The sequence below is a fragment of the Semicossyphus pulcher genome, unplaced genomic scaffold (assembly GCF_022749685.1).
Source record: "Semicossyphus pulcher isolate SPU_LCO1_2020_fin unplaced genomic scaffold, fSemPul1.0.p SCAF_21, whole genome shotgun sequence".
NCBI classification, from domain to species: Eukaryota; Metazoa; Chordata; class Actinopteri; order Labriformes; family Labridae; genus Semicossyphus; species Semicossyphus pulcher.
Window position 1 is genome coordinate 3,001,246 of NW_027211695.1, and position 13,029 is coordinate 3,014,274.

Below are 13,029 nucleotides of genomic sequence, written 5' to 3' on the forward strand. Positions count from 1 at the left end.
TTGCGTGTGACAGCAGCCGCAGCAGCGTCGGGTGCTTGTTTGCAGTTTACAGGCAGGTGACACACAGACTCCCCTGCACGGCGGTCAGATCTCTGTGTGCACTGATATCAGCCTTTTCCTGCAGATAAGTCGTTTCCTTTTGCACCAAGCAGCAATAAAGTAGCAGCTTTCTCTCGTGTCATACATGGACGAAGAAGTCTCTGCAGGATGTGTGGGTCAGGCTGTGATTTGTTGCATGCTCTATAAACAGTAAAGACACAGAGAACAAGCAGACACCACCACAGGGACACTCCAGCAGGGGAGAAGGAGGCTGATTTATTGCACACTGATGACGCTCTCTCTCTCTCTGTCCTTTCAAAGCAAAGGCCTGAAGACGGACAAGCTGCCAGCTCACGTGTTTGAGATCGATGAAGACGCCAAAGACGAGGTGAGTGGCGAGAACGAGCGCCGATATTTCACAGGGATTGATTCGTCGCTGAGAGTGAGCGCTCTGCTATCAACACGCTGGGCTTTTTAAGGACGGATAGCACAAATATATGCACAGCTTTCACTGATGTGTAAATGATCCCTTTCACGCAGCTGTAAAAAGATATAAGCAAATACAGCAGCCATTGAACTGCTAATTGTGCTGCAAGACTCCCTCTGACTTATGGTCCATCAGCAGCGTGACCCCTCAGAGAGCGTGTGCAGGACGGAGGTACCAGCAGCCTCTCATGCGCTATAAATAGCCCTCATCGATCCTCCTCCCCTCTGCCCTCGGGCCGGATAAACGTAGACAGAGGGAGGGTTTAATTGAAGGGAAATAAATGCTGCTGTGCTGCCGGGACACAGAAGAGATGCTACTGTTGCATTACCACTGCGTTATCAATTCTGGTTGTGATGGCAGCAAACAGAACCTCCTAAAAGCTACTCTACATCCTTTATATAGCCTTTTATGTCAGGGCCATAACAATACATCAGTGATAATGCTTGGTACACGTGGTTGCTGCTGTGTGTATGAGGGAAGTCTGGCATGAGCAAGCTGCAAGAGCATGAACAGCCAGCCAATTAGATTACAGGGACGACGCTGGGGAGGAAGGAGGAGGCGTGACGCTCAGAGGACGAAGATGTCACTTCAATGTGATTAGGCTCATCTCAGCTGTGCACACACACAAACACACACCTCGACCGTCTTCACTCAGCGTCATGACACAATGTGAGTGTCATGTTCGGGGCTTACATCAGGTTAATTAGGTGCTGTGAATTCCCCCACGTGAGGAACATGGGTCTGAGTGCTGCTCACTAAGAGACCTCTCCCATGTGATGAATGTTTGTGCTCATGAACGGTCCCATGATAGTTATGAGATGGATGTGCTCCACTGACACAACTGAGGCTGTATTATGACGACCCATTTACTGGAAAGCAAATGAATTCCCTTTAAATTGATTAAGCTGGACAGAGTGTGATTAGATTGGATGGTGTTCTCATTGACTGACCTTGTTAACCCCAATCCTACTGACTGGGGAGCCTGCAGACCTCAGAGGTATACTATTGGTCACATCCATAGACTGTACATGAGGAATGAAAGTAGCCACTGTGATGGTGTCTTCTCCTGATTCGACGTTTTTGCAACAACAACTTTTTTTTAAAGCACAAAAGTCCTTATTTGGATAAGAGGGCGGAGCAAGGGGTCAAAAAATGTCCAGAAAAATAAAAAGCAGACACCTCAGACTGTCTTTTAGTAAAACTACTCGGGGAGTAGGCGGGGCTGCTCCTCTGCTGCTCGTCCACTGTCCTCACCTACCTCCGCCGCGCGCGCCTGCTTTCAAACACGTCGCTATCGGCCTCATAAAGACAGTCCTTGTAACACATTGGCCACAAAATCGCACATTGACCTGATGCGGTTACGTACAGTCAGACTTCTCTTTTGCACCATGCCGGCCTTTAGAAAGAATGCAGGTTTAAGTATTTATTTTGATCAATACTGAGATCCTGTTTATTTATACATTTTTAGGGACATCAGTTCCATTTTGTGCTATGCTGGACAAGGACGTGGAGTAGCTCGTTCTTCCTCTTGGCCTTCATACACTCATCATGCTGCACGTGAACTAGTTAGCTGTGTTTCTTCGCGGCGCAGACGCAGCTTTCATGCACTCTTTGCGTTTTATTTTTTCTCGCCCTAAACCGGAAACACCTCCAAACAAGAGTTAACATTTCGGGGGACCAACTCTTCATCTTCTGTTCTAGACATTTGACTTTTGTATCTCCCGACCGTCTCTGTTGTTCACTCTTACACTCTAAACTGCCGCTGCGAGGTAGGCGACCATGACATGAAATCCCAGCTCCCCCAAAAGTGAAGCCAAAACCTGTCAATCGCCCGCTGGGGGAGGGGCTGTTAGTTTAGGGAGCGCTCGATTTGTCCATACAGTCTGCCCTCATATCTCTCAAGTGCTTTCTTCATTCTGTTTTGCACATTGTCTCCAAGCACAGTGAAACTCTGCTTATATCGTAAGAATCGTTAACCTGAATTAACCTGCGTAATAAAGTCTGCCTTGATTGATTTCCGGTGTGTGTGTCTGTGTCTGTCAGGACTCATCCTCGCTGTGCTCCCAGAGGGGAGGCATCATGAAGCAGGGCTGGCTCCAGAAAGCCAACATCAACAGCAGCCTGTCTGTCTCCATGAGGGTGAGTCACTACCAGACCTCCTGCCTGTTATTAATCCGACATAACAGCAACAAATGAAGCAACAACAGCAAAACAACAGAGGGAGACATGGCGACGAAGTCTTCTGTTCGAGCAGGAATGTGTCATGTTAGCACAGCAATAAGCAATAACAGATGAATGGAGACGCCACATTACGTACTGCTTTGTGATCTGTTGCACGTGAATCTTCCTGACTTGCTCTCCGTTGTTGCAGGTGTTCAAAAGGAGGTACTTCTACCTGTCTCAGCTCCCCGACGGCTCCTACATCCTCAACTCCTACAAGGATGAGAAGAACTGCAAGGACACCAAAGGATCCATCTACCTGGACTCCTGCATAGATGTAGTTCAGGTACGCAGCGCTGGAAAATTATCTTTTTGTGTCATTTGCACGGGGCGCTAAATGTCTACTTGGTAAGAAAGTCGAGGAGTAGCTTCAGTGAATCTCTTCAGCAGGGAGCTGTGATGTACGTAGGCTTTAAGGGCTGCAATGTAATCTTTCGAGGCGAATTCTTTTGACCAAAGTACTTGTAATAACAGTGCTTGTTTTGACAGGCTCAGACTGCTGTTCAAACTGGCGAAAGATTACGTTGCAGCCATTACAGCACGTCTTGCAGCTGCAGTATTAAGCACTCTAATGGAGCGTGTCCAAACCCCTTAAATAAGCAGATTCCTGATGAATATCACACTGTGTATTTAATTTCACTCCTTTTGTATCTCGCTCTGTACCCACTGTGAGATTTCCTCCTTGGCACAGGCTCTCACCCTCGTGAAAGTCTGTGCGTTTCCTCGTCTTGCCACGCTGCAGGGGCTTTTAGCCGCTTTGACTGGATGGATTTACTGCATTCCTTTGACTTGGACAGAAAAGTCCGGTTTCTAGCTGATTATGAGGGGCCACTCGCTGCTGCTGGCTCATGGCACAGGCTGGTACCTCATTCAGGTCTGCACTGAGCAGAGAGGCTGCCAGGAAGCTTTCAGTTTGATGAGCATATTCAGAAGATGAATAGGAAGAGCGCAGAGGCTCATTCCGGCTCGTGGGTTTCATGCTCAATCACGTGGAGCCTGGTGGGTTTCACATTCAAAACCATGTTTTGCACACCACAGAGAGCGGCATGTATGAGATCCCATATAAGTACGAATACTATCTTAAGCTGGTAACTCTTTGGCGGCACCTATGGCGATAAATGGTAATTGCAGGAGCACACTTCCCAGATATCCATGTTGACATGTTGCATGTGGGACGTCCACGGTTGGCTCCGGTTGTAACTCTTCATTTTCCTTTTCAGACTGTTTGCTTCATCTGAGCGTCGAGTTTGTTTCTTCTTCTTTGGATTTTCACTTCTTGTTGAAGTTGTATCTGTAGTCATCCATCTTTTCTTTGTCTGTTCAGCCAGAGTAGATTACTGTTTACTCGCAACTAGAAAAGCAGCCGCTTAGCTCCGCCTACCCTCTCTGGCAGACGTCACTAACTGGGCGCCGCTTGTGAATTTTTCTGCGAAAGCCCATAAAAGTGCAAATGCAAAGGCTTTCGTCAGTGTGCCATCGCCTCAATCACCATTGTGTAACCTCCTTCAGCGATAGATAGAGACTTAAAGGAGCAGTTCGCCTGGAAAAAGTCGCTGTCAGTCAAAGCTGGTGTTCTCTGTAATCAATAGAAGCAATAATATTTGAAATTAGCGCCGTAGCTGTGGAGAAAGTTCTACAAACAGCTCGCGGTTTCGCCCATTCTACATTGCTACAACACCCAGCATGCATTGCGCCCCTGCAGGATTTTTTGATGATGATAGGACTGAGGTAGAAAATCGGCGAACTGGCCCTTTAAGAGACATTTATTTAAATGAAAAGCTTGGAGATGATCAATTTAAGAAAGGGAAATTTGCCTTAATATAAAGCATTCCTATTATATCCAGAACATGGGATCAATTTCAGTCGTTGTTTGTTTTGGAAAAAAGAGGGTAAACAAGTGCAATCATGTATTTCTCCTTAGAGCCCTAAGATGCGGCGTAACGGCTTCGAGCTGAAGATGCAGGACCGCTACAGCCACTTCCTGGCTGCAGACAGCGAAGCGGAGATGGAGGACTGGGTCATCACACTGAAACAGGCCCTGCAGAGCGTCGAGACCGCCAGCCAGGACCGGAGGAACGGCGCAGAGACACTGGACTGTTCCCTTGGTGAGCTCTACTGTGCCTACATCGGAAAACAACCCTAGTCTACATAAACACAAACCCAGATCGTCTTTCATTGAAGCTATTATTTAGAGTCGTATTGGAAAGTTGCACAGTCATGGTCCATTTAGCGATAATCATAATAATAGCATGTTCAAACATTACTGCTGAGCTGTTTCAGTCGTGAGGCCAGGGTTACAGTAATCCCTCCCTCTTGCAGTGCAGTAAGTCCAAAACGCCCCTGAGTTTCAGTCTGAGCCCTCTGTTATGACATTTTAATGGCTTACATATTACAATGAGCTCATTTATTTAATTACAGCTCAGACTCTTTTCACTTGTTATATCTGTGCGTTGGAGATTGAGCCTCAGGTGAAGGAGTTTAAGTATCTCTAGGCCTTCTTGGGTCTCGTTCACGAGTCGTGGTGAAGACGAAGCTGAGCCTGAAGGCAAAGCTTTTCGATCTACGCTCCAACCCTCACCTGTGGTCATGAGCTTTGGGTAGTGACACAAAGAATGAGATCACAGATACAAGCGGCCCAAATGAGTTTCCTGTGCAGGGTGTCTGGGCTCAGCCTTAGAGATAGGGTGAGGAACTCGGATATCCGGAGGGAGCTCGGTAGGAGCCAGTTGAGGTGGTTCGGGCATCTGATTGGGATGCCTCCTGGGCGCCTCCCGGAGGAGGTTTTCCGGGCATGTCCAACTGGGAGGAGACCCTGGGGTAGACCCAGAGCTCCCTGGAGGAACTATATATCCTGTCTGGCCTGGGAATGCCTCAGGATCCCCCAGGAGGAGCTGGAAAACGTTGCTGGGGATTGGGACGTCTGGGTTAACTTGCTTGGCCTTCTGCCACTGCGACCCGGCCCAGGATAAGCGGAAGATGATGGATGGATGGATGGATGGATGGATATTTGTGCGTTCCTTTCTTTGGTTTCACCCACAAATTTCCAGAAGCTTCTTTAGGGGGCAGTTTGGGTGAATCTCGTCGCTTGTCCCGAGCTGTGGAAGAATGCCAGCAGTTTTATGCACTTGGCGTTCGTCTTGCCAGCATTCGCGGTTCCCTCTTTTCCTTATATAATAACATGCCCTCTGCAGAATGTTCTAGTTAAAACCATTTAGCCCTGCAAGATGCTTATAAGTGAGTGAGAGACCATCCATAAAGATCGAGGGGCAGCTAGAGTTCACTCAGTCCTACATACGTCTCCTGGGATTCAGCAGAAGAGTGAATGGCCTCTCTCTAACTCAGCCAGTCGACTCTGAGATATTAGTTTGTCCATTCGGGAAACACAACAGAGCCATTAAGGAGAACTTAGAGTGAGCAGAGCTTTTGGACCTGGTTTGCAATAGCTCGATTTATCACCAGACTGCCTCTCTGTGCATTCTGATTGCCTCTATTAATGCATGATAAATGTCTTGTTCCCTCAGATGACGACACTACCAGCCAAGGTAAAGGTGAGAGTCTGCTGGAGAGCCTCGGGAGGAGCTTACACCCTGAACTCATGAAGGTATGAAGGAGAGGATGACTGACAGATACATCTACGATTTCACATGTTGGGTGTAGATTAACACAGTAACATCTTTGGGTGCAGGTTTAAGAAAGGGAAACTGGTTTGCATTGCTTCAGTAGCATGCTCCGGCCAGCACCCAGGAGATGGGCTTTAATGGCTGTGAAGAATCCTTTGGGGCAAATGAGCCCAATTAAACCACTCGCTCTTAAAGTGCTGGTTTTGTCACAGACATGCAGAATAGATCTTTTTTATCGAGGCTAATTGCTTTTTTTAAACCAGAAACGGCTGTATCATCACTCTCTTTAAGACACCAGACTCCATTGACAAAAGCACTCATTTTACCTCACAGAACACAGGCTGCTAATCTACCTCTGCCTCGACAGGTTTAGCTCATTTTTGTTTCGAGGGTCTGGTTTTATCGGCTATCTTAGATTCAGCACAGCAGCATATCACAAACAAACTAGCCGATTGAGGAAGTGGTAGACCAGCAGCGCTGATTTCCTGTGAGATAAAATTACTGTTGACGTGAATTGAGTCTGGAGGCTTTGGAGAGCAGTAACAGCTGTTTTCGGTGAAAAAAAAGTCTTACCAAAACTTCTTTTAGTGATGCTTTCTATGATTTTGTTCAGCAGTTTTAATAAACAATCTGAGCCCGTCTTCAGCAAAAATCAGTCTCTCCAGGAGTGATTGTTGTGGGCAAAAATGTCTGATTTCATGGCAGCTTTTTTAAAAAGTTGCAATAAAAGTTGTGATGTTTTGAGGCTTTTTTCCCCTCCGTTTAACACGTCACACATCCACTGTGAGCGACTGGGACAAACACTCCAATTAAGCCATCTATTAGCTGAGCGAGCTGTTTGTCTTCTGACATCACTTCCTGTCGATTTCAGTGCCAGGACTCCAGTGTTAGCATTTGTACAAATTGGACGACAATAAAGTGCACGTGTGCAATGAGTATTTAATATCAGCGATGACACAAACATCAGTAACAAGTAAATAATACAGTAAAAGACGCCCTCTGATGTTTATACGACATTGCAGGGGGGTTAATATTTTGAATATCAAAGAAGAGACTTTGGTGATGTAAATGACCTCACGTGCAGGGATTGGTCTTACGGCAATTGGCCAAAATTGCAAGGTCGAGAAAAAGTTGCGGCAATTAAATTTGCAGCCAGATACAGCCATTTTGTTGCTGCCTGCAGGAGCGTCTACGGGAGCAAATCTAGAACGTTTCATACCTGTTCATCATTTAGACCCAAAACAAGTAAAGGCAGAGCCCAGGTGAGGAGTACAGAAATTCCCTTTAAATGTTATTGCTATTTATTTGCAGGAATATTTTTTGTGTCTGTGCTGATCTGAGTTTTAGTTTGAGACCATCTTTATTATCTTCTGGTTCTGACTGCTGACAGGAGCTATGTAGGAGAAGCTCTTTTGTTTGACTCCCTGTCCGAGAGCAGCAGCGTTCATTCCACAGAGAGTTTAATATACCTATAAACCCAGAGCTACACACAGACAACAAAGCCCACTCCTCTCTGCTGCTGCTTCACTATGTTTGCTCTGGGCCACTCCAGCACAGCCTCTCCCTCTCCACGTAAAAGATCACTTGAGTTTGTCTGCAGGCCGGTCACAGTAGAAACAAGGGGAGGAGGAGCGGGGAAGGCGGTGGATTCGATCTCTCACTGTGGCCTGAGGGTTTGATTTATTTGTCTCCTTTCGATGCCCTTTGTCTACGTGTCTCGTTCTTTTTCCTTTTTCTGGCTTTGTGTTGCTTCACTGACAAAAAGAAACGCTCAGAGGCATCTTAGTCAGCACACGGTGTCGGCCCGTTACTGTGTGAGGCACTACGTCTGTTTCCAAACCAATTGCTATCATCCTTTTTTTTAAATTACAGTCACGGATGTTCTGTATATGTGTTTTCAATAGATGTAAATATATATTAAAAAATATCACCACCAAACAAAAGAACTGGTGGTGCATTTTCCTCCCACACCGGTGAACATCCAGGGAATGGACATTGAGATGATGGACTCCTACAAGTGTTCACCTGAACAATAAACTGAACAGATAGCATAAACACACTTTACAGAGCAGACTCCATCTGCTGAGGAGACCCTTTGGAGCGCAGGGAGCTCTACTGATGACCTTTTATGACTCTGTGGTGGCATCAGCCATCTTTTATGGAGTGGTCTGCTGAAGCAGCAGCATCACGGCTGCAGACAGGAAGAGACTTAACAAACTGGTGAAGGAGGCCAGCTCTGTTTGGGGTGCCCCTAAGGATGCACATTTTTTTTCTGACCAATAACCGACCAACCGACAGCCAGAGACTGGCATCAAGCTCGGCATCAAGCTCGCCATCATGCACGCTCATAGATACACCGTCCTGTGTCCATTATGCAGGCACTGGGGAACACAGCCGTGTGATTGAGCAGCAACAATAAGTAAATAAACATTTACAGCCGACCTTTCTTTGTTGTTAAGTACAGAGCTTTAATAAACATAAGATCCTGTCCGATCCTGACAACACCGTGTCAGGAGTTTTAAATAATGAATGAGTTACGCTGCTGTGCCTCGTGTGTAAATGTTTCTGCTCAAAAACAGTCACTCTGTTAACAACAGGCTGTGGAAACCTGCAGTAAAAAGGTCAGGTCTTATTGTGTGGGAGACAAAGTCTGCTGGTTTTGGTGTGGAAATAGCAACATGTCGACATGCTGTGGGGTTAGTCTGGTGCGCAGTCTGTTGACTGTGTGACCCGCCGTGGAGAATACCCGCTCAGAAGGTACCATGATGTCACAGGAGCAGCGATGTGCAACAAAGCTTTGTTTTTACATTTTAGTTAAACTGCTCGTTACATTTAGCTCTCCTCTCAGGCTCAGCTAACAACAACTAAACGTGCTTCCAAAAATATATGTATATTAAAAAAAACAAAATGTACTGAACTGTTTAACTGGTAGTATTACCTGGTTAAAATTCTTAACGGTCGGTTAATGGTTAACCGGTTAAATGTTTCATATAAAGAAATAAAACACGCTTTAAATCTTAAATATATCTTACCAAAATATCAAGAAGACGGGGTGAAGTGCTATTGATAAAGGGGACCGATTAATAATTTCTATACAACTCAGTACCTAATACATTTAAATGATCTGTTCTTCAACCCTGTCTGTGTGTGTGTGCAGTACGCGAGGGAGACGGACCAGCTCAATAAGCTCAACAGGAACGAGGGCAGACAGAAGCTCTTCTCTCTGGATCCTGAGACACAGGTAAAGAAGAGGCTTTGATTTATTCATTACACTATTGATTCACGCTACATGATCTCTCTTCCCCTTCCCGCCATTTCCTTCCTTTTATCCTCTTCTTTCTCTTCTTCACTGGATCGATCTTTCTCTTGTCGTTTCATGCCTTTCTTCTCCCACTTCCAGAGGCTGGACTTCTCAGGCATCGAGCCAGACGTGAAGCCCTTTGAGGACCGGTTTGGCCGTCGCATCGTGGTCAGCTGCCACGACCTGACCTTCAGTCTCCAGGGCTGCGTTAGTGAGAAGGGTGACGGCGTCCTCACGAATGTATGTCATCACCATAAGACCATTCAAATATATCACAACATCTCAGACATATGTAGTCACAACACACAGTTTCTCTTCACCCTCAACGCCTGCGGTGCTGCCCCAAATAATATACCTTCATAATTCATGTTGCCCTGCCTGGAGCGACGGAAAGAACCAGGCCATTAGAGGATAACACATTATTTATTTTAATACCTAGAATCAGTTTGATATATATATATATATATGTTTGACGTAAGCTGGAAGCACTCATGCAGGAAGTGTGTCTGATAATTGTGTCATCGGTAAGATGCTCCTGCTAGCATGAGGCAGCACTTCAGAGCGTGTCAGAGCCGGCTGCTGTGATCATAAAACATTAAGTTAGAGCTCTTCCCCTTCGCTCGCTGATGCATTAGAGGGGCCTGGAGAAGAGTTGGATCATATTTGTGGTTTGGAAGCAGCACAGTCGCTCTTTCCCTCCCCGTCTTCCTCCCCCCTTTTTCCTTCCACAGTCTCTGATTGGTTTAACGTTTATTGCATGGAGTGCGGCCTTCCATCCAGGCATAAGTGCATACTGTTTTGTCGGCAGTGCTGCAGCAAAGCGAACACTTGCTTCCAAATTGAGGATTAAGTCATTGTTTTCTGAAAATGATTATTTTTATACAGAATTTATTCTTAAATCTTTGGATTTAATTTACTGTACAACCATTGTTTCTAAAAATGAAAAAATCTGTTCATCTAAATTAAATGTTTTCAGATTATTTGGCATTGCAGCGACCAGATTTTAGAAGAGGAAGTGTTCTACTTTCTGTTTTTCGTGCGTTTGTTGTCTAAGTAGCATTGACCAATCAGCAGGCTGCAGCGTGCAGGAAAAACAGTCCGTGTGAGACATCCCGACTCCCATCAGCGTCATCTGTCGATGATTTAGCTTCATAATAATCTCTATAAACAGACATCTGCAGTAAGTTCAGCTAACAAGCTGTTCTAGATCAAAAATTCAACTTGTGTCACGAAAGCTGTTCAGCGTTTAGATTTCCCCGACTTCCTTGAATGCATCATTAATGATGGCTCCGCCCTCCGTCTCATTTTAAAGTAGTTTTCTTCTCCTCTTGAGGACAGACCTGACAAAGCTTCATGTTGTTCCTAATCTGCATCATGATGTTCTTTCAGCAAACTGAAGAGCCGTTAATTAAAGTCGATCACAAGAAAATCACTGAAATCACTAATGAACCCGAGCTGATGTATCTATCTCTCTGCTGACCCTCAGGTGGAACCATTCTTCATCAGCCTCGCTCTCTTCGATGTCTCCAAGAGCTGCAAGATCTCCGCCGACTTTCATGTCGACCTCAACCCGTCCTGCGTCAGGGAGATGCTGACCGACACCTCAGGCCAGCTCTCTCCTTCATCGGACTCAGAGGGTGGAGGAGGAGGCGGAGGAGGAGGAGGAGGGGGAGGCGCAGTCATGGTGAACGGTGACTCGGGGAAAGGGAACGGCCTGCCTGTCCTTCAGAGGGTGTCTGAGGCTCTGCTGCGGTTCCCTACACAGGTAGAGACTCGACTGGTTTTAGACAGACGTTTGATCCAGGAAGTGACTTCACCTGACTCACTGACAGTTAACAGCTAGTCACAAGTGAGTGTGTAACTCACTCACACACATTAAAGTGTGTTCACTCATATTTTGTCTAAATATGGGATTGGTTTGTTGCAGCAGTTAAAAGGACAGTTTTGGCCGCCCTGTCATCCTGTTGGTTAGAGGTTCTTGTGATGTGGATTTTACTGAAGTGAAAATGACTCTTACTTTCTTGTGTTGCTCCGGTGTTCATAGCTTGGAGGTCAAATGAAGAACTGAGCATTAGTTGAGGCTGTGGGTGTCTCTCCTTCGGTTTACTTTGAGCCAGCTTCCCACACATCGGTAGACAGAGGTCAATTAATTTGTATCTGTAGCCCTTAATCAGTGTTGGGTTTAGGGCTGCACCTAACGATTATTTTTTTGATTAGTCGATTAATCTAACGACTAATTTATCGTTTATTCTAAAGATTATTTTTCTAAGATTACTTACTTATTACTTTCCCTGAAGAATCAGTATTTTTACTGAAAACGAGCAGGGTGAGCTACTTAATCAACAGAGCGTACTACTTCAAAACATACATCAACAATTCTTGAGAAAGTCCTGCAGAGGCCGAGAGAGAGAGCGGCAGAGTGACGGTAAACACGAGCGGAGCGGAGGGAAAGTTACCCGTTACCGGGGCTTCATTCAAAATGTTTGAGGGTCAAGCCAGCGCTCCAGAGAATGTGGCGTCAATGAGTGACAAGATCCGTTTCCGCACGCTAACTTTACTGTGCTCCAGCACGTCTTGTAGCGCATCGTCGCACGTTACACAAATCGATGTATTTGCCCCAGCCCGACTCGGCTGACACTGTGACAACTGAGTGATTCAGCTTTTTGTTTCAGTAGCAAGTAGCTCAAACTGCCTTACAATAAAGTGAAAAAGCAGGAGAATGAATCAAAACAGGCACATGCAAATGCTTCATAAAAAAGCTAAGAAATCAGATGCATAACAATCCAACAAGGTGATAAATACTAAGATTAAGAACAGTACACTGTGTGCCATCAGCATAGCTGCAGAAATGTGTGAGTGTTACTTTAGGCTCAGGTAAACTCCTTGAGTTTCCTGCCTCTGCTCATTGAGGTACTCAGACTGCTGAAACGCCAAATGTGTTCCTCACACTGCCCACCAATCTCACGCTGACTGCAGCTAGCCTGTGTGGGACAAGAGATAAGCAACCAGAATGATTGATTCTAACTTCACGGGGGATTAAAGTGCTGTGCTCTTCCTGCCATTGTCGCATTTTAGATGGCGATGGTGTCCGCAGACGATGCTCAGTCCATGCCTGCCCTTTAAAGACCCTCTGGTTTGCTAGTTTTCAGATATTAGCCTGTTGATTGTTTGGGAGTTTGAGCGACTTCCCTTGCATGAAACAAGGTGATAGATACTAAGAATAAGAACTGCAAGATTCAGCTGTGTGTCGTCAGCGTAGCTGCAGAAAAGTGCGAGTGTTACTTTTGGCTCGGGTAAACTCCTGCAGGTGCTGTGAATTAACAACACATGCACGGTCGCTGAGCAGGACTGGTGCATGTAGT

The 13,029-nt window shown here is 45.8% G+C and overlaps 1 protein-coding gene across 2 annotated transcripts in view; it reads left to right on the forward strand.

Moving 5' to 3' along the window:
• dock11 (dedicator of cytokinesis 11) overlaps positions 1-13,029 on the forward strand; it is a 76,408-nt gene that overhangs the window by 10,700 nt on the left and 52,679 nt on the right. For both annotated transcript variants that reach the window (XM_069671752.1, XM_069671753.1), the window contains exons 5-12: positions 361-427; positions 2,570-2,665; positions 2,898-3,032; positions 4,668-4,851; positions 6,268-6,347; positions 9,524-9,607; positions 9,767-9,907; positions 11,154-11,432. In XM_069671752.1, coding sequence (XP_069527853.1) covers positions 361-427; positions 2,570-2,665; positions 2,898-3,032; positions 4,668-4,851; positions 6,268-6,347; positions 9,524-9,607; positions 9,767-9,907; positions 11,154-11,432 — 1,066 coding nt within the window. The remainder of the gene's footprint in view (positions 1-360; positions 428-2,569; positions 2,666-2,897; positions 3,033-4,667; positions 4,852-6,267; positions 6,348-9,523; positions 9,608-9,766; positions 9,908-11,153; positions 11,433-13,029) is intronic.